Source organism: Myxine glutinosa, chromosome 3 (assembly GCF_964187855.1).
Source record: "Myxine glutinosa chromosome 3, kmMyxGlut1.1, whole genome shotgun sequence".
In the NCBI taxonomy this organism is placed as follows: Eukaryota; Metazoa; Chordata; class Myxini; order Myxiniformes; family Myxinidae; genus Myxine; species Myxine glutinosa.
This window is the reverse complement of record NC_136263.1, coordinates 19524613-19551032: the sequence shown is the minus strand read 5'-3', so window position 1 is coordinate 19551032 and position 26420 is coordinate 19524613. Positions and strand designations below refer to the sequence as shown.

General features: G+C 38.8%; 1 protein-coding gene across 8 annotated transcripts in view; it reads left to right on the top strand.

Moving 5' to 3' along the window:
• The window catches only part of LOC137423797 (uncharacterized), a 79685-nt gene that overhangs the window by 1112 nt on the left and 52153 nt on the right, over positions 1–26420 (top strand). For all 8 annotated transcript variants that reach the window (XM_078773737.1, XM_078773738.1, XM_068111308.2 and 5 more), the window contains exon 2: positions 23234–23290. In XM_078773737.1, the coding sequence (XP_078629863.1) occupies positions 23234–23290 (57 nt within the window). The remainder of the gene's footprint in view (positions 1–23233; positions 23291–26420) is intronic.

Genomic DNA, 26420 nt, shown 5'->3' with positions numbered 1-26420 from the left:
GCAGACCCAAGTTTTTTGTGAATATAATTTATATAATCATGCAGACGTGGTAGACCCGTTTTTTTGTGAATATAATTTATATCATCATGCAGACGTGGCAGACCCAAGTTTTTGGTGAATAGAATTTATATCATGCAGATGCGATGTACCCAAGGTTTTTGTGAATATAATTTATATAATCATGCAGATGCGATGTACCCAAGGTTTTTGTGAATATAATTTATATAATCATGCAGACGTGGGAGACCCGTTTTTATGTGAATATAATTTATATAATCATGCAGACGTGATGTACCCGTTTTTGTGAATATAATTTATATAATCATGCAGACGTGGTGTACCCAAGTTTATTGTGAATATAATTTATATAATCATGCAGATGTGGCAGACCAATTTTTTTGGTGAATATAATTTATATAACCATGCGGATGTGATGTACCCACGTTTTTTAGAATATAATTTATATAATCATGCAGACGTGATGTACCCACGTTTTTTGTGAATATAATTTATATAATCTTGCAGATGTGGTAGACCCGTTTTTTTGTGAATATAATTTATATAATCATGCAGACGTGGCAGACCCAAGTTTTTTGTGAATATAATTTATATAATCATGCAGACGTGGTTGACCCAAGTTTTTTTTGTGAATATAATATATATAATCATGCAGACGTGGTAGACCTGTTTTTATGTGAATATAATTTATATAATCATGCAGACGTGGTAGCCCCGTTTTTTTGTGAATATAATTTATATCATCATGCAGACGTGATGGACCCAAGTTTTTTTGTGAATATAATTTATATAATCATGCAGACGTGGTAGACCCAAGTTTTTTGTGGATATAATTTATGTAATCATGCAGATGTGATCTACCCGTTTTTTGTGAATATAATTCATATAATCATGCAGACATGGTCGACCCAAGTTTTTAAAATATAATTTATACAATCATGCAGACGTGGTAGACCCAAGTTTTTTGTGAATATAATTTATATAATCATGCAGATGCGATGTACCCAAGTTTTTTGTGAATATAATTGATATAATCATGCAGCCGTGGTAGACCCAAATTTTTTGTGAAAATAATTTATATAATCATGCAGACGTGGTGGACCCCTAGTTTTTTGTGAATATAATTTATATAATCATGCAGATGTGATGTACCCAAGATTTTTGTGAATATAATTTATATAATCATGCAGACGTGATGTACCCAAGTTAAAAAAAAAAAAATTTATATAATCATGCAAACATCGTAGACCCAAGTTTTTGTGAATATAATTTATATAATCATGCAGACGTGATGTACCCGTTTTTTGTGAATATAATTTATATAATCATGCAGACGTGGTAGACCCATTTTTTGGTGAATATAATTTATAAACCCGTTTTTACCCGTTTTTACAGGTAAAATACCCATCATGCAGATGTGATGTACCCGTTTATATATACCCATCATGCAGATGCGATGTACCCGTTTTTTTGTGAATATAATTTATATAATCATGCAGACGTGGTAGACCCGTTTTTGTGAATATGATTTATATAATCATGCAGACGTGGTAGACCCGTTTTTTGTGAATATAATTTATATAATCATGCATACGTGATGGACCCGTTTTTTAAAAGCATATTTTATATAATCATGCAGACGTGGTACACCCGTTTTTTTGTGAATATAATTTATATAATCATGCAGACATGATGGACCCGTTTTTTGTGAATATAATTTATATAATCATGCAGATGTGGTGTACCCAAGTTTTTGTGAAGATAATTTATATAATCATGCAGACATGGTAGACCCGTTTTTTTGTGAATATAATTTATATAATCATGCAGACGTGGTCGACCCAAGTTTTTTGTGAAGATAATTTATATAATCATGCAGATGTGATGTACCCAAGTTTTTTGTGAATATAATTTATATAATCATGCAGACGTGATGTACCCAATTTTTTAGAATATAATTTATATAATCATGCAGATGTGATGGACCCAAGTTTTTTGTGAATATAATTCATATAATCATGCAGACGTGGTGTACCCAAGTTTGTTGTGAATATAATTTATATAATCATGCAGATGTGGCAGACCAATTTTTTTTGTGAATATAATTTATATAACCATGTGGACGTGATGTACCCACATTTTTTAGAATATAATTTATATAATCATGCAGACGTGATGTACCCACGTTTTTTGTGAATATAATTTATATAATCATGCAGATGTGGTAGACCCGTTTTTTTGTGAATATAATTTATATAATCATGCAGACGTGGCAGACCCAAGTTTTTTGTGAATATAATTTATATAATCATGCAGACGTGGTTGACCCAAGTTTTTTTGTGAATATAATATATATAATCATGCAGACGTGGAAGACCTGTTTTTATGTGAATATAATTTATATAATCATGCAGACGTGGTAGCCCCGTTTTTTGTGAATATAATTTATATCATCATGCAGACGTGATGGACCCAATTTTTTTGTGAATATAATTTATATAATCATGCAGACGTGGTAGACCCAAGTTTTTTGTGGATATAATTTATGTAATCATGCAGACGTGATCTACCCGTTTTTTGTGAATATAATTGATATAATCATGCAGACATGGTAGACCCAAGTTTTTAAAATATAATTTATATAATCATGCAGATGTGGTAGACCCAAGCTTTTTGTGAATATAATTTATATAATCATGCAGACATGGTAGACCCAAGTTTTTTAAAATATAATTTATATAATCATACAGACGTGATGGACCCAAGTTTTTTGTGAATATAATTTATATAATCATGCAGACATGTGATGTACCCAAGTTTTTTGTGAATATAATTTATATAATCATGCAGACATGATGGGCCCAAGTTTTTTTGTGAATATAATTTATATAATCATGCAGACGTGGTAGACTCAAGTTTTTTGTGAATATAATTTATATAATCATGCAGATGCGATGTACCCAAGTTTTTTGTGAATATAATATATATAATCATGCAGACGTGATGTACCCAAGTTTAAAAAATATATAATTTATATAATCATGCAGACGTGGTAGACCCATTTTTTGTGAATTTAATTTATATACCCGTTTTTACCAGTTTTTTGGGGTAAAATACCCATCATGCAGATGTGATGTACCCGTTTATATATACGCATCATGCAGATGCGATGTACCCGTTTTTGTGAATATAATTTATATAATCATGCAGACGTGGTAGACCCGTTTTTTGTGAATATGATTTATATAATCATGCAGACGTGGTAGACCCGTTTTTTTGTGAATATAATTTATATAATCATGCAGACGTGATGGACCCGTTTAAAAAATATATATTTTATATAATCATGCAGACGTGGTACACCCGTTTTTTGTGAATATAATTTATATAATCATGTAGACATGATGGACCCGTTTTTTTGTGAATATAATTTATATAATCATGCAGATGTGATGTACCCAAGTTAAAAAATTTTTTTTTTATATAATCATGCAGACGTGGTAGACCCATTTTTTTGTGAATATAATTTATATAGTCATGCAGACATGATGGGCCCAAGTTTTTTTGTGAATATAATTTGTATAATCATGCAGATGCGATGTACCCAAGTTTTTTGTGAATATAATATATATAATCATGCAGACGTGATGTACCCAAGTTTTTAAAAAATATAATGTATATAATCATGCAGACGTGGTAGACCAATTTTTTGTAAATCTAATTTATACATCCGTTTTTACCCGTTTTTTCGGGTAAAATACCCATCATGCAGATGTGATGTACCCGTTTATATATACCCATCATGCAGATGCGATGTACCCGTATTTTGTGAATATAATTTATATAATCATGCAGACATGATGGACCCAAGTTTTTTTGTGAATATAATCTATATAATCATGCAGATGTGGTGTACCCAAGTTTTTGTGAAGATAATTTATATAATCATGCAGACATGGTAGACCCGTTTTTTGTGAATATAATTTATATAATCATGCAGACATGGTCGACCCTTTTTTGTGAATATAATTTATATAATCATGCAGACGTGGTAGACCCGTTTTTTGTGAATATAATTTATATAATCATGCAGACGTGGTAGACCCGTTTTTTGTGAATATAATTTATATAATCATGCAGACGTGATGGACCCGTTTTTATGTGAATATAATTTGTATAATCATGCATACGTGGTGGACCCAAGTTTTTTTGTGAATATAATTTATATAATCATGCAGACGTGGTAGACCCGTTTTTATGCGAATATAATTTATATAATCATGCAGATGTGGTAGCCCCGTTTTTTTGTGAATATAATTTATATCATCATGCAGACGTGATGTCCCCGTTTTTTGTGAATGTAATTTATATAATCATGCAGACATGGTAGACCCAAGTTTTTAAAAATATAATTTATATAATCATGCAGAAGTGATGTACCCAAGTTTTTTGTGAATATAATATATATAATCATGCAGACGTGATGTACCCAAGTTTAAAAAAATATATAATTTATATGATCATGCAGACGTGGTAGACCCGTTTTTTTGTGAATATAATTTATATACCCTGTTTTACCCGTTTTTCGGGTAAAATACCCATCATGCAGATGCGATGTACCCGCTTATATATACCCATCATGCAGATGCGATGGACCCGTTTTTTTGTGAATATAATTTATATAATCATGCAGACGTGGTAGACCCGTTTTTTGTGAATATGATTTATGTAATCATGCAGACGTGGTACACCCGTTTTTTGTGAATATAATTTATATAATCATGCAGATGTGATGTACCCAAGATTTTTGTGAATATAATTTATATAATCATGCAGACGTGATGTACCCAAGTTAAAAAAATTTTTTTTAATATAATCATGCAAACATCGTAGACCCAAGTTTTTGTGAATATAATTTATATAATCATGCAGACGTGATGTACCCGTTTTTTGTGAATATAATTTATATAATCATGCAGACGTGGTAGACCCATTTTTTGGTGAATATAATTTATAAACCCGTTTTTACCCGTTTTTACAGGTAAAATACCCATCATGCAGATGTGATGTACCCGTTTATATATACCCATCATGCAGATGCGATGTACCCGTTTTTTTGTGAATATAATTTATATAATCATGCAGACGTGGTAGACCCGTTTTTGTGAATATGATTTATATAATCATGCAGACGTGGTAGACCCGTTTTTTGTGAATATAATTTATATAATCATGCATACGTGATGGACCCGTTTTTTAAAAGCATATTTTATATAATCATGCAGACGTGGTACACCCGTTTTTTTGTGAATATAATTTATATAATCATGCAGACATGATGGACCCGTTTTTTGTGAATATAATTTATATAATCATGCAGATGTGGTGTACCCAAGTTTTTGTGAAGATAATTTATATAATCATGCAGACATGGTAGACCCGTTTTTTTGTGAATATAATTTATATAATCATGCAGACGTGGTCGACCCAAGTTTTTTGTGAAGATAATTTATATAATCATGCAGATGTGATGTACCCAAGTTTTTTGTGAATATAATTTATATAATCATGCAGACGTGATGTACCCAATTTTTTAGAATATAATTTATATAATCATGCAGATGTGATGGACCCAAGTTTTTTGTGAATATAATTCATATAATCATGCAGACGTGGTGTACCCAAGTTTGTTGTGAATATAATTTATATAATCATGCAGATGTGGCAGACCAATTTTTTTTGTGAATATAATTTATATAACCATGTGGACGTGATGTACCCACATTTTTTAGAATATAATTTATATAATCATGCAGACGTGATGTACCCACGTTTTTTGTGAATATAATTTATATAATCATGCAGATGTGGTAGACCCGTTTTTTTGTGAATATAATTTATATAATCATGCAGACGTGGCAGACCCAAGTTTTTTGTGAATATAATTTATATAATCATGCAGACGTGGTTGACCCAAGTTTTTTTTGTGAATATAATATATATAATCATGCAGACGTGGTAGACCTGTTTTTATGTGAATATAATTTATATAATCATGCAGACGTGGTAGCCCCGTTTTTTTGTGAATATAATTTATATCATCATGCAGACGTGATGGACCCAAGTTTTTTTGTGAATATAATTTATATAATCATGCAGACGTGGTAGACCCAAGTTTTTTGTGGATATAATTTATGTAATCATGCAGACGTGATCTACCCGTTTTTTGTGAATATAATTTATATAATCATGCAGACATGGTCGACCCAAGTTTTTAAAATATAATTTATACAATCATGCAGACGTGGTAGACCCAAGCTTTTTGTGAATATAATTTATATAATCATGCAGATGCGATGTACCCAAGTTTTTTGTGAATATAATTTATATAATCATGCAGCCGTGGTAGACCCAAGTTTTTTGTGAAAATAATTTATATAATCATGCAGACGTGGTGGACCCCTAGTTTTTTGTGAATATAATTTATATAATCATGCAGATGTGATGTACCCAAGATTTTTGTGAATAAAATGTATATAATCATGCAGACGTGATGTACCCAAGTTTAAAAAATATATAATTTATATAATCATGCAAACATCGTAGACCCAAGTTTTTGTGAATATAATTTATATAATCATGCAGACGTGATGTACCCGTTTTTTGTGAATATAATTTATATAATCATGCAGACGTGGTAGACCCATTTTTTTGTGAATATAATTTATAAAGCCGTTTTTACCCGTTTTTTCAGGTAAAATACCCATCATGCAGATGTGATGTACCCGTTTATATATACCCATCATGCAGATGCGATGTACCCGTTTTTTGTGAATATAATTTATATAATCATGCAGACGTGGTAGACCCGTTTTTTGTGAATATGATTTATATAATCATGCAGACGTGGTAGACCCGTTTTTTTGTGAATATAATTTATATAATCATGCATACGTGATGGACCCGTTTTTTTAAAACATATTTTATATAATCATGCAGACGTGGTACACCCGTTTTTTTGTGAATATAATATATATAATCATGCAGACATGATGGACCCGTTTTTTTGTGAATATAATTTATATAATCATGCAGATGTGGTGTACCCAAGTTTTTGTGAAGATAATTTATATAATCATGCAGACATGGTAGACCCGTTTTTTTGTGAATATAATTTATATAATCATGCAGACGTGGTCGACCCAAGTTTTTTGTGAAGATAATTTATATAATCATGCAGATGTGATGTACCCAAGTTTTTTGTGAATATAATTTATATAATCATGCAGACGTGATGTACCCAATTTTTTAGAATATAATTTATATAATCATGCAGACGTGATGGACCCAAGTTTTTTGTGAATATAATTCATATAATCATGCAGACGTGGTGTACCCAAGTTTATTGTGAATATAATTTATATAATCATGCAGATGTGGCAGACCAATTTTTTTTGTGAATATAATTTATATAACCATGCGGACGTGATGTACCCACGTTTTTTAGAATATAATTTATATAATCATGCAGACGTGATGTACCCACGTTTTTTGTGAATATAATTTATATAATCATGCAGATGCGATGTACCCAAGTTTTTTGTGAATATAATATATATAATCATGCAAACGTGATGTACCCAAGTTTAAAAAATATATAATTTATATAATCATGCAGACGTGGTAGACCCATTTTTTGTGAATATAATTTATATAGCCGTTTTTACCCGTTTTTTCGGGTAAAATACCCATCATGCAGATGTGATGTACCCGTTTATATACACGCATCATGCAGATGCGATGTACCCGTTTTTTGTGAATATAATTTATATAATCATGCAGACGTGGTAGACCCGTTTTTTGTGAATATGATTTATATAATCATGCAGACGTGGTAGACCCGTTTTTTTGTGAATATAATTTATATAATCATGCAGACGTGATGGACCCGTCTAAAAATTTTTTTTATATATAATCATGCAGACGTGGTACACCCGTTTTTTGTGAATATAATTTATATAATCATGCAGACGTGATGGACCCAAGTTTAAAAAAAATAAAATTTATATAATCATGCAGATGTGGTAGACCCATTTTTTTGTGAATATAATTTATATAGTCATGCAGACATGATGGACCCAAGTTTTTTTGTGAATATAATTTGTATAATCATGCAGATGCGATGTACCCAAGTTTTTTGTGAATATAATATATATAATCATGCAGACGTGATGTACCCAAGTTTTTTTAAAATATAATGTATATAATCATGCAGACGTGGTAGACCAATTTTTTGTAAATCTAATTTATACACCCGTTTTTACCCGTTTTTTCGGGTAAAATACCCATCATGCAGATGTTATGTACCCGTTTATATATACCCATCATGCAGATGTGATGTACCCGTATTTTGTGAATATAATTTATATAATCATGCAGACATGATGGACCCAAGTTTTTTTGTGAATATAATCTATATAATCATGCAGATGTGGTGTACCCAAGTTTTTGTGAAGATAATTTATATAATCATGCAGACATGGTAGACCCGTTTTTTGTGAATATAATTTATATAATCATGCAGACATGGTCGGCCCTTTTTTGTGAATATAATTTATATAATCATGCAGACGTGGTAGACCCGTTTTTTGTGAATATAATTTATATAATCATGCAGACGTGGTAGACCCGTTTTTTGTGAATATAATTTATATAATCATGCAGACGTGATGGACCCGTTTTTATGTGAATATAATTTATATAATCATGCAGACGTGGTACTCCCGTTTGTTTGTGAATATAATTTATATAATCGTGCAGACGTGATGGACCCGTTTTTTGTGAAACTAATTTATATAATCATGCAGACGTGGTACACCCGTTTTTTTGTGAATATAATTTATATAATCATGCATACGTGGTGGACCCAAGTTTTTTTGTGAATATAATTTATATAATCATGCAGACGTGGTAGACCCGTTTTTATGTGAATATAATTTATATAATCATGCAGACGTGGTAGCCCCGTTTTTTTGTGAATATAATTTATATCATCATGCAGACGTGATGTACCCGTTTTTTGTGAATGTAATTTATATAATCATGCAGACATGGTAGACCCAAGTTTAAAAAAATATATTTTATATAATCATGCAGAAGTGATGTACCCAAGTTTTTTGTGAATATAATATATATAATCATGCAGACGTGATGTACCCAAGTTTTTTTTAAAATATAATTTATATGATCATGCAGACGTGGTAGACCCGTTTTTTTGTGAATAAAATTTTGATACCCTGTTTTACCCGTTTTTCGGGTAAAATACCCATCATGCAGATGTGATGTACCCGTTTATATATACCCATCATGCAGATGCGATGGACCCGTTTTTTTGTGAAGATGATTTATATAATCATGCAGACGTGGTAGACCCGTTTTTTGTGAATATGATTTATGTAATCATGCAGACGTGGTAGACCCGTTTTTTTGTGAATATAATTTATATAATCATGCAGACATGATGGACCCAAGTTTTTTTGTGAATATAATTTATATAATCATGCAGATGTGGTGTACCCAAGTTTTTGTGAAGATAATTTATATAATCATGCAGACATGGTAGACCCGTTTTTTGTGAATATAATTTATATAATCATGCAGACGTGGTAGACCCTTTTGGTGAATATAATTTATATAATCATGCAGACGTGGTAGACCCGTTTTTTTGTGAATATAATTTATATAATCAGGCAGACGTGGTAGACCCGTTTTTTGTGAATATAATTTATATAATCATGCAGACGTGATGGACCCGTTTTTTTTGTGAATCTAATTTATATAACCATGCAGACGTGGTACACCCATTTTTTTGTGAATATAATTTATATAATCATGCAGACGTGGTGGACCCGTTTTTTGTGAAAATAATTTATATAATCATGCAGACGTGGTAGACCCGTTTTTATGGGAATATAATTTATATAATCATGCAGACGTGGTAGCCCCGTTTTTTTGTGAATATAATTTATATCATCATGCAGACGTGATGGACCCAAGTTTTTTTGTGAATATAATTTATATAATCATGCAGACATGGTAGACCCAAGTTAATTTTAATATAATTTATATAATCATGCAGACGTGATGGACCCAAGTGTTTTGTGAATATAATTTATATAATCATGCAGACATGTGATGTACCCTACTTTTTTGTGAATATAATTTATATAATCATGCAGACATGATGGACCCGTTTTTTTGTGAATATAATTTATATAATCATGCAGACATGGTAGACCCGTTTTTTGTGAATATAATTTATATAATCATGCAGATGCGATGTACCCATTTTTTGTGAATATAATTTATATAATCATGCAGACGTGGTAGACCCAAGTTTTTTTTTAATATAATTTATATAATCATGCAGGCGTGATGGACCCAAGTTTTTTGTGAATATAATTTATATAATCATGCAGATGTGATGTACCCAAGTTATTTGTGAATATAATATATATAATCCTGCAGATGTGATGTACCCAAGTTTAAAAAATATATAATTTATGTAATCATGCAGACGTGGTAGACCCGTTTTTTTGTGAATATAATTTATATAATCATGCAGACGTGGTAGACCCGTTTTTTTGTGAATATGATTTATATAATCATGCAGATGTGGTAGACCCGTTGTTTTGTGAATATAATTTATATAATCATGCAGGCGTGATGGACCCGTTTTTAAAAAAATATATTTTATATAATCATGCAGACGTGGTACACCCGTTTTTTTGTGAATATAATTTATATAATCATGCAGATGTGGTGTACCCAAGTTTTTGTGAAGATAATTTATATAATCATGCAGACATGGTAGACCCGTTTTTTGTGAATATAATTTCTATAATCATGCAGACATGGTCGACCCGTTTTTTTGTGAATATAATTTATATAATCATGCAGACGTGGTAGACCCGTTTTTTTGTGAATATAATTCATATAATCATGCAGACGTGGTAGACCCGTTTTTTTGTGAATATAATTTATATAATCATGAAGACGTGATGGCCCAAGTTTTTTTTGTGAATATAATTTATATAATCATGCAGACATGGTAGACCCAAGTTTTTTGTGAATATAATTTGTATAATCATGCAGACGTGATGTACCCAAGTTTTTTTGTGAATATTATTTATATAATCATGCAGACATGACAGACCCAAGTTTTTTTTAGAATATAATTTATATAATCATGCAGAAGTGATGGACCCAAGTTTTTTGTGAATATAATTTATATAATCATGCAGACGTGGTAGACCCAAGTTTTTTTTAGAATATAATTTATATAATCATGCAGACGTGGTAGACCCAAGTTTTTTTTAGAATATAATTTATATAATCATGCAGATGTGGCAGACCCAAGTTTTTTGTGAATATAATTTATGTAATCAAGCAGACGTGATGTACCCAAGTTTTTTGCGAATCGTAGCATGGATTGGTGCGTGAAGTGCGCCTCAGCACACGTCGATGCAGAGGCATAGGCATCTTTGACCATGCCTGCTTTCCCCAGGGGTGAGGGAAGTGGGAGAATTGTGGGTGGGGGTTAGTGATGGCAGGCGGATGGGGTTGATGATGCTGGGGGGATGATGTGGAAGGTTGGCCAAATATATTTTGTGCTCTGATTGAATATACTAGGGCATGCCCGTACTATATATATATCTAAAATTATATCCCCCCCCCTATTTACATGAAATGGTTTGGTCCAAAGCGAACGGCTTGCGAGTGGTGACAATCCCCCCCCCCTCTATTTACATGCAATGGTTCGGTCCAAAGCGAACGGCTTCCGGAGTTTGGTAAAGAAATCGCCATCGCGTACACAAACGCGCAGGAAAGCGAATGAATCGCAAATTCGTTTTTATTAGTTGTAAAACATAATGCCCAATTATTCAATTAGCGCCAACGTATTTTGGCTGTTTGCAATTTAATCGCAAGGCAAAGTAGAAAGAGAAGAGGGAAAAAAAGAAAAGCCTTGCCTTGCTGCAAACAGCTGCTGCAAACAACAACAACAGGGAAGGCTGCACTGTCCGGAAGTTGGCATATCGCAGTTACGATTATTTTAGTGTTAATGGCCAATTATTCAATTAGCGCCAACGTATTTTGGCTGTTTGCAATTTAATCGCAAGGAAAAGTAGAAAGAGAAGAGGGAAAAAAAGAAAAGCCTTGCATTAACGCATTAACGCTTGCATTGCATTAACGGTTCGGCACACGTGATAGCTCGCTGCTCTCTGATTGGTTGAAGCGTTTTTTGGACATAGCTCGGTAGGTACTTGTCCGATTAATTTCAAACCTTGAAAAGGCACATCCTCGGGTCCCCAGCAATATACCTGGCAAGTTTCAAGTATATCGGACCCGTGGTTGTCGAGAAACAGCGGTCACAGACAAACACACAGACACACAGACACACAGACACACAGACACACAGACAGACACACAGAGATTACTGGAATTATAGATAGATACTGTAAATCAGAAGTCAGAGCCCAACACATACAGTATAAATGAGAAGGAACTGAGCACAAATTTATATATTTTTAAAATTATCTGCTTGAGATGGACGGCAAAGAAAACACAAATTTATCAAAAACTGGATGGGAAATTCGAACTGCCCTCCTTACAGAGCAGACGCGCCCCCAATACACCACTTACCTTGGACATCCAGCCGACTTTTTACATCGTATATTTTATTTGGCCCATATCTCGATCTCGATTAATAAAGTCAAAGTAACAACAAAAAATTGGGGCAATACCTCTGGGCGCTCGATTTTCTTAATGACGTGAACAAACTTTGGTACATCACAGGTGATGAAAGTTGTGGTCAAAGGTGAAAGTTGTGGTCAATTTACATAAAAATGGTGTGTAGTTTCAGAGGAGAAAGGAAATTCCTATTTTGGGGGGCAACACTCACCCCCACCACCCGGTCACCCCAACCCACCTTCCATCACCGTTCACCCCAACTCCTCCACCTATTCGTTGTATTCATGTTAGTATTCTTGTAATATGGATAACTACTCGAGGCCTAGCTCTGAGCTTGGATCACATGGGCGTGGCCTAAAATCAACAGGTACTGTTTCAGACGCTCGTATAAAAGGACACGGAGCCGTTAGTAGTTCAAGCAATCCATGTTCCGCGTCCGGCACTCCCGGCCCGGAGGTAACTCCGGAAGTACAAGTGCACAGTACACTGGGCGGTGTTATCAACACAAGCTAACACCTGTAACATCTCCCTTTTTTAACATTACTAATATCATGTGATGCAATCTATTCTACCAAAATTTTGAAAAGAGATGTAAACTGGTAACACAACATAACAATATTCTGGCTAAATTATAACATAGGATTATGCCAGGAGCTGAACATTTCCACCAATCAATGACATCAAATCAATAACTAGATGTCCTTGCTGTTACTTGTAACAGTTCACAGATCGAGTCTGTTTGGGGGTTTTGACAGTCTTCCACTGCGGGAGAAAACAGGGCTCCTGTGTGAGAGAGGCTCTTTGACCATGGCCGGTGTTGAGGGTGTGCTGCAGGTCCTCCCTGCTGGTGTGCTCACTCTCACCAAATTCTTCTTGGCATTGCAGCCCTCAGGCTCAATGGCAGTTTTGTCTTCACTTTGCACATCCGGTCTTGTGATGCTCCTGTTGTGCTGTGCCTTTCTTCCGCTAGCCCATCCGAGGGCTGTCCATAACAGGGAGGTGGTGCTGACTCAGCTACTCTCAGGTCCACGCGATTGCGGCGATACAGGGCACCCTCCACATCCACGAGATAGGAGCGTGGGGCAACCTGTTGCATGCAGGTTCCTATTTTCCAGCGACCAGTTCGGTCTCCAGGCAGCGGTTTCATACGGATGCACTCACCAACATTTCGTTCAGGTAAGTCTCTGGCTGACCTGTCATAGCTGAGCTTGGATATCTGCTTTTTTTGACGCAGTTTCTCCAAAACCTGGACTGGCACAACACAAGGCTCGAGCAACTTGTTGGTCACAGGTAAAGGTGTTTTCAGCCTTCTTGACATCAAGCGCTGCGCTGTGCTGCTGTCCATGCCCTCCGTTGGTGTGTTCCACCACGTTGGAGTATGGCCTTCCAGGGGTCATTGCCATCACATGCAGCTTTCTTGCACAGGTTCTTTACGATTTTGACGGCAGACTCAGCTTTGCCATTGGCTTTTGGGTGTCGTGGAGAGGATGCGAGATGCTCGAATTCCCATTCGATGGTAAAGCGTCTGAATTGCTCGCCTGCAAATTGAGGCCCATTGTCAGAGATCACACGGTCCGGTTGACCGTGACGTGCGAATTGTGCGTTGCATCGCCGGATTGTCGTCTCAGCAGACAGGTCTGGGAGCAGCTCAATTTCCCAGAAGTCAGAATAGTGATCGACCATCAGGAGGAAGTCTTTCCCAATGTACTTGAATAAGTCCATGCTGATGATCTGCCAGGGCCGTGTGGGCAACTCGTGCGACATCATCGTCTCCTTTTGCTGCTCATGTGATTATTCATTGCACACAGAACATTTACAGACAAAGTCTTTGATCTCTGCTTGCATGTTTGGCCAGAAGAGAGTATCGCGTGCTTGCCTGTAGCATGCTTCCCCTCCAATGTGGCTGGAGTGGATTCGTGCCAGCATCTCTGGGCATAAAGACTTCGGTATGATAACTCTCTGACTTTTGAACAGCACGCCATTCTGCACACTGATTTCATCTCTGCATAGCCAATAATCTCTAACAGCAAGAGATGTCTCCTCTCTCTGGTCAGGCCACCCGGCCAAGACAACAGCTTTTAGTGCTTGCAGGTATTCGTCTCTGTCTGTGTGCTGTCTGATCTGAAGCAGGCGTCGATCAGTGACGTTCAGCTAATCTGCCTGATTGATCTGCTCCACATCATACTGCTCCTGCTGCATGCTACAATCTGTGTGTCGCTCGTGTTCCATATTGGAAGTACTGACCGCTGCTGTTGCCCTGCTGAGCATGTCGCTGATATACATTTTAGGCCCAGGCTTGTACACAACCCTGAGGCTGTAGTTCTTGAGTGTGAGCAGCATGCTCTGGAGCCGCTTAGGTGCGCTTAGGAGAGGCTTGCTAAAAATGGCAATGAGCGGCTTGTGATCAGTCTCTGCAGTGATCACTTCCCGGCCATACAGATAGTGATGGAAGCGTTGACAGGCAAGCACTATGCTCAGGCATTCTTTTTCGATTTGTGCATAGTTTTGTTCCGTCAGCGTTAGCACCCTTGATGCAAATGCAACCGGTTGTCCCTCTTGCATGAGACAGCACCCCAGTCCATTTTGGCTTGAGTCACTTTGTATAGTGACTGGCTTTGAGATGTCATAGTACCTTAATACAGGCATCGTGGTGACCAGGCGCTTTATTTCCTGCACTGCAGCATCGTGTTTCGGTAGCCAATGCCATATCGCATCCTTGTCCAGCAGTCTCATCAACGGCTCACAAACCTCAGAAAGGTGTGGCATGAATTTGTCAAGGTAGGTCACAAAGCCGATGAAACGCTGGACCGCCTTCCCATCTGTTGGGTGTGACATTTCCAGAATGACTCTCACCTTTTCGGGATCAGCCGTCAGGCCATTTGAAGACAGTGCATGTCCATGGAAACGGACCTTTGCTACCTTGAACTGCAGCTTCTTCAGGCCAAGTCTTAGTTTAACGTGCCTGCAGCGGTCCATCAGCGCCAGTAACTTTGCATCGTGGTCACTATCTGCCTCGTCATCTGTATCCCCGCAGCCAACATTGAGGATGTCATCTGCAATGGGCTCTACTCCATCTAGCCCAGCCAATAGCTCATGCTGCTTGCGTTGGTACACCTCTGGTGCTACGGAGACTCCAAAAGGCAGTTTGAGCCACCGTTTCCTGCCCCAGGGAGTCCAAAATGTTGTCATGTAACTGCTCTTCTCGTCTAGCTTGCATTGTAAAAAGGCATCACGTGCATCTACGAGTGTGAATACCCGTGCCTTTGGTAATTTGTATAAGACATCTTCAAGTGTTGGCATGAGGTAGCGAGATCTTCGCAGTGCTTGGTTCAAAAACTTTGGATCTATGCAAATTCTCAGCTTCTCAGGCTTTTTTTACTCTGACCATGTTACTTATCCAGTCTGTCGGATCGGTCACAGTGGTAATGTGCCCATCTGCCTCATGTCTGTCCAGCTGTGCCTTCACGGCGGACTTCATGGCCATGGGTACATTGCGTGGGGTGCACTGGACTGGACGGATTTGGGCGTCCAGTTCAAAATGTATTTCTCCTGGAACTGACTCCATTGGCCCATTGAAAACATCGTTGTACATGCTTATGAGCTGTTGTTTGGTCAAAGGCCCAGACAGATGGTGCTCCATTTTGTGCAGTTCAGCAGGGACAGTGAAGTGCATCAGTCCCAAGTGCTCACATGTGGAGCCTGACAACAGGGCTCAGGATGGTCGATCCCACTTCTGACACCACGTTTCAGACGCTCGTATAAAAGGACACGGAGCCGTTAGTAGTTCAAGCAATCCATGTTCCGCGTCCGGCACTCCCGGCCCGGAGGTAACTCCGGAAGAACATGTGCACAGTACACTGGGCGGTGTTATCAACACAAGCTAACACCTGTAACAGGTACTGCGTCATGTTTCAGCAATTTCCGAGGCTTGTTTCCCAGGTAGTGAGCCCGTTGATCAAATACAAACGATGACGGCTTGAAGTGGTCTTTGCAAACAACACGATATTTTGAATGAACATATGTTTTGATGTTGAATTTGGTTGTTGCTTGTTTTTTCAACCACAAAGCACACGATCGATGACAATCTTTTGGAGCGTTAGGGATGCAAAAAAACGACTTGTGAGTTCTGTGGGGGAATTTCTCAGCAACTGGTCCTCCAGGTTGGGGTTGGGTGGGGGGATATCGACCCCACACTGCATAAACACTATTATTTACAAAAACGACTATTATTATTTTATTAAAGGGTGATTGATCGTTTATCTGCAGGTTAAAGGTTAAAATCGTTGACAACAGACTAAAGAGATTTTAAAATGTTCTGCATTTAAAAGCGGAGCATCGACAATCCCCATCGCTTGGCTTGGCATCCATAGGGAGGAGGAAATTCCCTCCTGAGTGTGGTGAGAAAAGCTGCGCTATTGTTATGCCGTTGCTGGTACCCAGAGTATTCCCGGAAGTAATGGTAAGGACGGCAGTGACGGCACATCCTCTAAGCTCAGTGACTGTGTTAAGTTTTTGTTCTGTCAGTGTGTGTGTGTGTGTGTGTGTGTGTGTGTGTGTGTGTGTGTGTGTGTGTGTGTGTGTGTGTTACGAGCTTGGACCTTGGGAAATAAAAACAATCATGTTCATTAGTCATTACAACATGCAGTAAAGGCTTCGTTCATTGCGACGTGCCGCTGTGATTTTGAACGCAGTGTTTTTTATGACCATTTACTTGTTGCGAGTGGAATGAACACGACTTTAAGGTACTAGTACACCCGCTCACTACGGGAGGGGCAGGGAGGGTCATTTATCTTTGGGGTATATAGATTACAGTCGATCTATGGTCGGGTCTCAAGAACATTGGATGTGTGTTCATTTACCAAGTTTCTTGTGGAGAGATCGCCAAGTGGTTTAAGCATTCGAGCAAGAACTCCATTCAAAACCGTTAAGGAACGGCTGGCTTGGCAAGCGCTAGCTAGCTGCTTGGTAAATGAGCACACCCTGGTCTTCCTCCCTTTCAGTTTCGTATCAAACAGCAGGAGCGAGTTTCAAAAGTTCGCTACGAAAAATGCCACGGAGCGGCAGAAAGGGCCACGTTATTAACCCAACATTTGTGGGTTATATAGAGTACAGTAGATCTTTGCTCAGTTCTGTAAGTAAACCTTACTTCACGGATGTCGGGATTCCTCCAAATTTCTTCATCTAGTGTTATAAAGAGCATTAGCGACTGTTTAAAAAGCTAAGCATACGTGTTTGTGGTTTATAATATTTTTACTTCCTGTGCAAGCCATTGCTCCCACGGAAACTCCATTATAGCTGTAAGTTATTTATACACGTTATCACTGCAGGAAAAACGCCTTGAGGAAGTGGAACATTATTAGTATTAATATTGTTTTGTAATAACATTAATATGCGATTGTCATTAATTTTGCTATTAAAAGCGTCTTTGGAAAAACTCCACGATGAATCTTCTTTGGACAAACGCCACGATAAAGCTAATTTAACATTGATATACACCTCAACACGCAACGCCATTGATGACAATGGCGGGGAAAACCCGCTCGGGAGAGAAAACCCCCTTCGGGAGGGGGGCAAATGAATTCGCTACAACCTTCATTATGTAACCCTTGGTCATCCTGTCAAGTTTGGTTGAGATTGGATAAGTAACGATGGAATGTATTGGCGTGAAAAATTCATCAGACAGATGGACAGACACGAATGGCGTATTTTAGTATGATTAATGAGAGTGGGACAATGAAGGAGATAATGAAGAAGAAGAGGGAGGGTGTGGGTGGGGTGCATGTAGGGATAAGTGCCTTGAGGGTGGGGGGGGGGGGGAGTCGAGTGTGGAGGTAGATGGGAGGAGAGGAACAAGTGGAGAAGGAACGGGGTGTGTGCTAGCACACACACACAGGGTTAGGATAACAGCCTAGGGTTAGGTAGGAGGTCCAGCAAGTTAGCCAGGGCAGTGATGATGATTGATAACCTAGGCGTCCCAATTCTATCAAGGTGGTACTAGCTCTGCCAGGTGGGCACCGGTTCAGAAGCGAGGTCCGGCTAGATAGTTCGAATGTGAGATCAATGGGGAGGGAAGGAAGGGAGTGGTGGAGATGATTCAGAGAAGGAGGTTGAAAGTGTTGTGTGTGCAGGAGACCAGATGGAAAGGAGACAGAGCGAGGAGGTTGGTAGGAGGGTACAAGCTGTTGCATGTGGGTGGGGACTGGGGATGGAAGCAGTAATGTCGTGGGAATAATCGGAAGAGATCAGCAATCTGGTGATGACAGTGAAAATATTGGAGGGACTGATAGTTTATGGAATGGGTGGTGATACAGAGGCAAATGGTGTGTGTTATGTTGGTAGATGGGCCACAAACGGGAAGGTAAGGAAGCGACAGATGTGAAAGGGTAAGGATTGCAAGGCAGTGTTGGGAGAGCATGTTACCACCCAGCCCAAGCATGTGGTGTTTGTGGTGAGAACGAAGACATGGAGGGAGGCGGTGATCAAGGATGGTGGCAGAGAAGGGTGCAGTGTTGAAGGTGCGGGAAGGTTATTTACCTCCGCCACCAAAAGTGGATGGAGGTTATGTTTTCACCCCTGCCTGTTTATCTGTTTGTCTCCTTGTCTGTCTGTGAACAAAATATCTCAAAACGTTGTGGACGGATTCGGAGGAAATTTGGCAGAGATGTAAGGTATGTGACAAGGACGAAATGATTCGATTTTGGTGAAGATCCGGATTCGGCTCGTAGAATTGTTTGAGTGATCCTTCACCATTGAGTGATATGGCCAACCAGGTGGAGGTACGCTCTCTACGGAGAGCCCTTCTAGTTCAAAGAGGTGTTGAACAGGAAGGAAGCAACGGCGAGCTGGAGCTATGGAGTTATGTGGAGTTGGTGGAGATCATCGAAGAGGAAGTGCGGACGGCATTGAAGAAGATGAAAAAGGGAAGGGTGCCAGGCATTGATGAGGTGTGTATGGAGATGATAATTGTAGCGGGAGAAGTCGGAGTCAGTTGGACGAAGAGGTTGTTGAATGTTGCATGAGAGATGGGTCAATTCCGGAGGAATGGAGGACAGTGTTAATTGTGCCGATATGGAAGGGGAAGGGGAATGTTCAAGGACCGGAGAAGCACAGGGTCATTATACACTCCTTAGTCATGTCATGAAGTGCTGTAGAGGGTTCTGGATGGGAGGGTAAGGGAGAGTGTGGAGTAGGAGATTGAAGAAGAGCAGCAGGGAAAGGGTAGGGAATGACAGATGGGATGTTCATGGTGAGACATCTGGTGGAGAAGAGGTTGGAGGTGCAAGGTGAAATGTCATTGGGATTTGGAGAAGGCCTCAGACACTGTCCCGGGAGAGATGGTGATGGCAACACAAGAGATGGATGGGAGTGCCGGAAGCAGAAGTTAGGTTGGTGGAAGGGATGTATAATGGAATGAAGGGAAGAGTTTTGTTTGATGCAGGGAAGCGCTCTCAGCCCACTCCTGTTTATCATGGTGATGGAGCTGGTAAGCAGGAAGGTAAACATGAAAGATATTATGGGGAGGATATTGTACGCGGACGATCTGGCTGTTGTGGTAGAGATTGGGTGGGAGATGCAGGAAGTACTGGGGTCTGGGGAAGTGGAAGGAGGCATTTGAGAAACATGGGGTGAGCATTTGAAGGTGAAACATTTGAGAAACATGAGCATGGAGAAGACGGAGGTGATGTGGGTTGAGCAGCAGAAAAAAATAAATGAATATAAGGTTAGAGGGGAAGGAGATCAGACGAAGAAATAGGTTTGAGTATTTGGGTGGAACAGTGACCGGGGATGGTGAATCAGAGGCAGAGGTGTGGAGGAAGATTCAGGTCGGTGGGAATGCGTGGAGGAGGGTGGAGGGATTCATGGCAGACAAAAATATTTCAAGGAGATCGAAAGGAAAGGTTCTGATGTCGTGTGTAATGCTGGCCTATCTTTCCGGTCTGGAGATGGGGGCGATGACAGAGACGACACCAAAGGCCGCAGATTTGCGAGAACAACTGGGTCAGGAGGATTGTGGGAGTGAAGAGGGTGGATAGAAGGGAAATGGACGAACTGAGGGAGGAGATTGATGTGCAGGCGAGCTTGACGGGGAGATTGGTGAAATACCGGCTGAGATGCGCTGGACATTTGGTGCAGATGGGGGAAGAGAGAATGGCAAAGAGAGCGGATAGGATGAGGGAACGAGATAGAGGGAAAGAGGTAGAGGGAAAGAGGTAGAGGGAAAGAGGTAGAGGGAAAGAGGTAGAGGGAAAGAGGTAGACTACATTTGAGATGGGAAGATTGTGTGAAGAGGGATATCAGAAAGGTGAGGATGGTTGGTGAGTGGAGAGAGTTGGCTGAGGTCAGAAGGAAGTGGAGGAGAATCGTGGTCAAGGCAGGGCAGGAGATTGCAAGGTGCATGGTGCCAATGGATCTCACATCCTTATAAAGGGAAGAGGAGGGGGACATGTTGTACAACAAACAAACCGCTTTAGATGCAATTATATGTCTTTAACGGTGATCTAATTGTCTCATGGAGGGTGATGATTGATAAAGTTTGAAGATTAAGATCTGATGTTATAACAAAACCTGAACGTGGTTTGGTTGGATATTCGCTCCTAATCCGGTGTGTTCTCCCCCATAAATCTCCCCCCTTCCCTTCTCTCTCTTCTCCCCATTCCCTCTCTCTCTTCTCCCCCTTCTCTCTCTCTTCTCCCCCTTCCCTCTCTCTCTTCTCCCCATTCCCTCTCTCTCTTCCCCCCCTTCCCTTCTCTCTCTTCTCCCCATTCCCTCTCTCTCTTCTCCCCCCTTCCCTTCTCTCTCTTCTCCCCATTCCCTCTCTCTCTTCTCCCCATTCCCTCTCTCTCTTCTCCCCCTTTTCTCTCTCTTCTCCCCCTTCCCTCTCTCTCTTCTCCCCCTTCCCTCTCTCTCTTCTCCCCATTCCCTCTCTTCTCCCCATTCCCTCTCTCTTCTCCCCCTTCCCTTCTCTCTCTTCTCCCCATTCCCTCTCTCTCTTATCCCCCTTCCCTTCTCTCTCTCTTCTCCCCCTTCCCTCTCTCTCTTCTCCCCCTTCCCTCTCTCTCTCTCTTCTCCCCCTTCCCTCTCTCTTCTCCCCCTTCCCTCTCTCTTCTCCCCATTCCCTCTCTCTCTTCTCCCCATTCCCTCTCTCTCTTCTCCCCCTTCCCTCTCTCTCTTCTCCCCCTTCCCTCTCTCTCTTCTCCCCATGCCCTCTCTCTCTTCTCCCCCTTCCCCCTCTCTCTCTTCTCCCCCTTCCCCCTCTCTCTTCTCCCCATTCCCTCTCTCTCTTCTCCCCCTTCCCCCTCTCTCTCTTCTCCCCCTTCCCCCTCTTCTCCCCATTCCCTCTCTCTCTTCTCCCCATTCCATCTCTCTCTTCTCCCCCTTCCCTCTCTCTCTTCTCCCCATTCCCTCTCTCTCTTCTCCCCATTCCCTCTCTCTCTTCTCCCCCTTCCCTTCTCTCTCTTCTCCCCCTTCCCTCTCTCTCTTCTCCCCATTCCCTCTCTCTTCTCCCCCTTCCTTCTCTCTCTTCTCCCCATTCCCTCTCTCTCTTCTCCCCCTTCCTTCTCTCTCTCTTCTCCCCATTCCCTCTCTCTCTTCTCCCCATTCCCTCTCTCTCTTCTCCCCCTTCCCTCTCTCTTCTCCCCCTTCCCTTCTCTCTCTTCTCCCCATTCCCTCTCTCTCTTCTCCCCTTCCCTCTCTCTCTTCTCCCCCTTCCCTCTCTCTCACTTCTCCCCCTTCCCCCTCTCTCTCTTCTCCCCCTTCCCTCTCTCTCTTCTCCCCCTTCCCTCTCTCTCTCTCTTCTCCCCCTTCCCTCTCTCTCTTTTCCCCATTCCCTCTCTCTCTTCTCCCCCTTCCCTCTCTCCCTTCTCTCCCTTCCACCCCTCCTCTTCTCCCCCTTCCCTCTCTCTCTTCTCCCCATTCCCTCTCTCTCTTCTCCCCATTCCCTCTCTCTCTTCTCCCCCTTCCCTCTCTCCCTTCTCCCCCTCCCTTATCTCCCTTCCACCCCTCCTCTTCTCCCCCTTCCCTCTCTCTCTTCTCCCCATTCCCTCTCTCTCTTCTCCCCATTCCCTCTCTCTCTTCTTCCCCTTCCCTCTCTCCCTTATCCCCCTCCCTTATCTCCCTTCCACCCCTTCTCTTCTCCCCCTTCCCTCTCTCTCTTCTCCCCATTCCCTCTCTCCCTTATCTTCCTTCCACCCCTCCTCTTCTCCCCCTTCCCTCTCTCTCTTCTCCCCTTTCCCTCTCTCCCTTCTCCCCCTCCCTTATCTCCCTTCCACCCCTCCTCTTCTCCCCCTTCCCTCTCTCTCTTCTCCCCCTTCCCTTTCACCCTTCTCCCCCTCCCTTATCTCCCTTCCACCCCTCCTCTTCTCTCTCTTCCCTCTCGTACCCCCCTAGCCCTATCTCTTCTCTCCACCACCCCTCCCTCTCTCGTCCCTCTTTTGTTTGAGTTTGAAATGAACCTTTTTGTGTGCAGGAGTTCCAAACGGTTATGGTGGTGCCAGAAATGGAGGCTATGGGGGCTACAATGGGGGTAAGTCTCTCAACTTGCTGTGTTGTATTCTGTAGCTTGTACCTTAATACCCCAATAAAGTTTTACTTAATACCCCAATATGATTTTACTTTATACCTTAATAAAGTTTAACATAATACTCCAATGTGGTTTTACTTAATACCTCAATAAAGTTTTACTTCATACCCCAATAAGGTTTTATTTATTACCCCAATAAAGTTTTATTTTATACCCCAATAAGGTTTGATTTATTACCCCAATAAAGTTTTATTTTATACCCCAATAAAGTTTTATTTTATACCCCAATAAGGTTTGATTTATTACCCCAATATAGTTTTATTTTATACCCCAATAAAGTTGTATTTAATACCCCAATAAAGTTTTATTTTATACCCCAATAAAGTTGTCCTTCATACGCCAATAAAGTTTTATTTTATACCCCAATATGGTTTGATATATTACCCTGATAAGGTTTTATTTTATACCCCAATATGGTTTGATATATTACCCTGATAAGGTTTTATTTTATACCCCAATATGGTTTGATATATTACCCTGATAAGGTTTTATTTTATACCCCAATATGGTTTGATATATTACCCTGATAAGGTTTTATTTTATACCCCAATAAAGTTGTCCTTCATACGCCAATAAAGTTTTATTTTATACCCCAATATGGTTTGATATATTACCCTGATAAGGTTTTATTTTATACCCCAATATGGTTTGATATATTATCCTGATAAGGTTTTATTTTATACGCCAATAAAGTTGTACTTAATACCCCAATATGGTTTGATTTATTACCCCAATAAACTTTTACTTCATACCCCAATAAAGTTGTACTTAATACCCCAAAAAAGTTTTACTTCATACCCCAATAAAGTTTTACTTCATACCCCAATAAAGTTTTACTTAATACCCCAATAAAGTTTTACTTAATACTCCAATGTGGTTTTACTTTATACCTCAATAAAGTTCTACTTAATACCCCAATAAAGTTTTATTTTATACCCCAATAAAGTTTTACTTAATACCCCAATAAAGTTTTACTTAATACTCCAATGTGGTTTTACTTTATACCTCAATAAAGTTTTACTTAATACCCCAATAAAGTTTTACTTAATACTCCAATGTGGTTTTACTTCATACCTCAATAAAGTTCTACTTAATACCCCAATAAAGTTTTACTTAATACTCCAATGTGGTTTTACTTTATACCTCAATAAAGTTTTACTTAATACTCCAATAAAGTTTTACTTTATACCCCAATAAAGTTTTACTTCATACCCCAATAAAGTTTTACTTAATACTCCAATGTGGTTTTACTTTATACCTCAATAAAGTTTTACTTAATACTCCAATAAAGTTTTACTTTATACCCCAATAAAGTTTTACTTAATACTCCAATGTGGTTTTACTTTATACCTCAATAAAGTTTTACTTAATACTCCAATGTGGTTTTACTTTATACCTCAATAAAGTTTTACTTAATACTCCAATGTGGTTTTACTTTATACCCCAATAAAGTTTTACTTCATACCCCAATAAAGTTTTACTTAATACTCCAATGTGGTTTTACTTTATACCTCAATAAAGTTTTACTTAATACTCCAATGTGGTTTTACTTCATACCCCAATAAAGTTCTACTTAATACCCCAATAAAGTTTTACTTAATACTCCAATGTGGTTTTACTTTATACCTCAATAAAGTTTTACTTAATACTCCAATGTGGTTTTACTTTATACCCCAATAAAGTTTTACTTTATACCTCAATAAAGTTTTACTTAATACCGTAAAATGGGGTGAATCGGGACAGCAAGGTGAATAGGGACACAAACTGAAAAAAGTTCGGAAACTTTTTTAGCTGAAAATTGAAAACCGTACTGATTTGTTGATATTTGGGTTGAAAGTGTTCTCTTGTTTTTTTAAAAAGCAACTTATCGTCCATACTAACCCCATATATGGGTTAAATAGGAATAAATAGGATTTTCATGGCTGTCCCTATTCACCCCGTTTTACGGGTGTATAGGGACAGTCACTAATACAAAAAAATAATAATCAAGAAATAGGGACAGTTTGGAGAAACTTTTTATCCCATATTTTTTTTCATTGGTGCCGTGGTTTATATTATGGGTGCATATTATGTGCATCCATCTGAGTTATCAATTTAGCAATAAGTTGGAAACTCAGGATTGTTTCTTGATTATTATTTTTTTGTATTAGTGACTGTCCCTATACACCCGTAAAACGGGGTGAATAGGGACAGCCATAAAAATCCTATTTATTCCTATTTAACCCACATATGGGGTTAATATGGACTATAAGTTGCTTTTTAAAAAAACATGAGAACACTTTCAACCCAAATATGAACAAATCAGTACGGTTATCAATTTTCAGCGGAAAAAGTTTCCGAACTTTTTTTCAGTTTGTGTCCCTATTCACCTTGCTGTCCCGATTCACCCCATTTTTACAGTACTCCAATGTGGTTTTACTTTATACCCCAATACAGTTTTACTTCATATCCCAATATGGTTTGATATATTACCCCAATACAGTTTTACTTCATACCCCAATATGGTTTGATATATTACCCCAATAAGGTTTTACTTTATACCCCAATAAAGTTTTACTTAATACCCCAATAAGGTTTTACTTTATACCCCAATAAAGATTTACTTTATACCCCAATAAGGTTTTACTTTATACCCCAATAAACTTTTACTTCATACCCCAATATGGTTTGATTTATTACCCCAATAAGGTTTTACTTTATACCCCAATAAAGTTTTACTTAATACCCCAATAAAGTTTTACTTTATACCCCAATATGGTTTGATGTATTACCCCAATAAGGTTTTAATTTATTACCCCAATAAGGTTTTACTTTATACCCCAATATGGTTAAATTTATTATCCCAATAAGGTTTTACTTTATACCCCAATAAAGTTTTAATTCATACCCCAATATGGTTTGATTTATTACCCCGATAAGGTTTTACTTTATACCCCAATATGGTTTGATTTATTACACCAATAAGGTTTTACTTTATACCCCAATAACGTTTTACTTTATACCCCAATATGGTTTGATTTATTACCCCAATAAGGTTTTACTTTATACCCCAATAAAGTTTTACTTAATACCC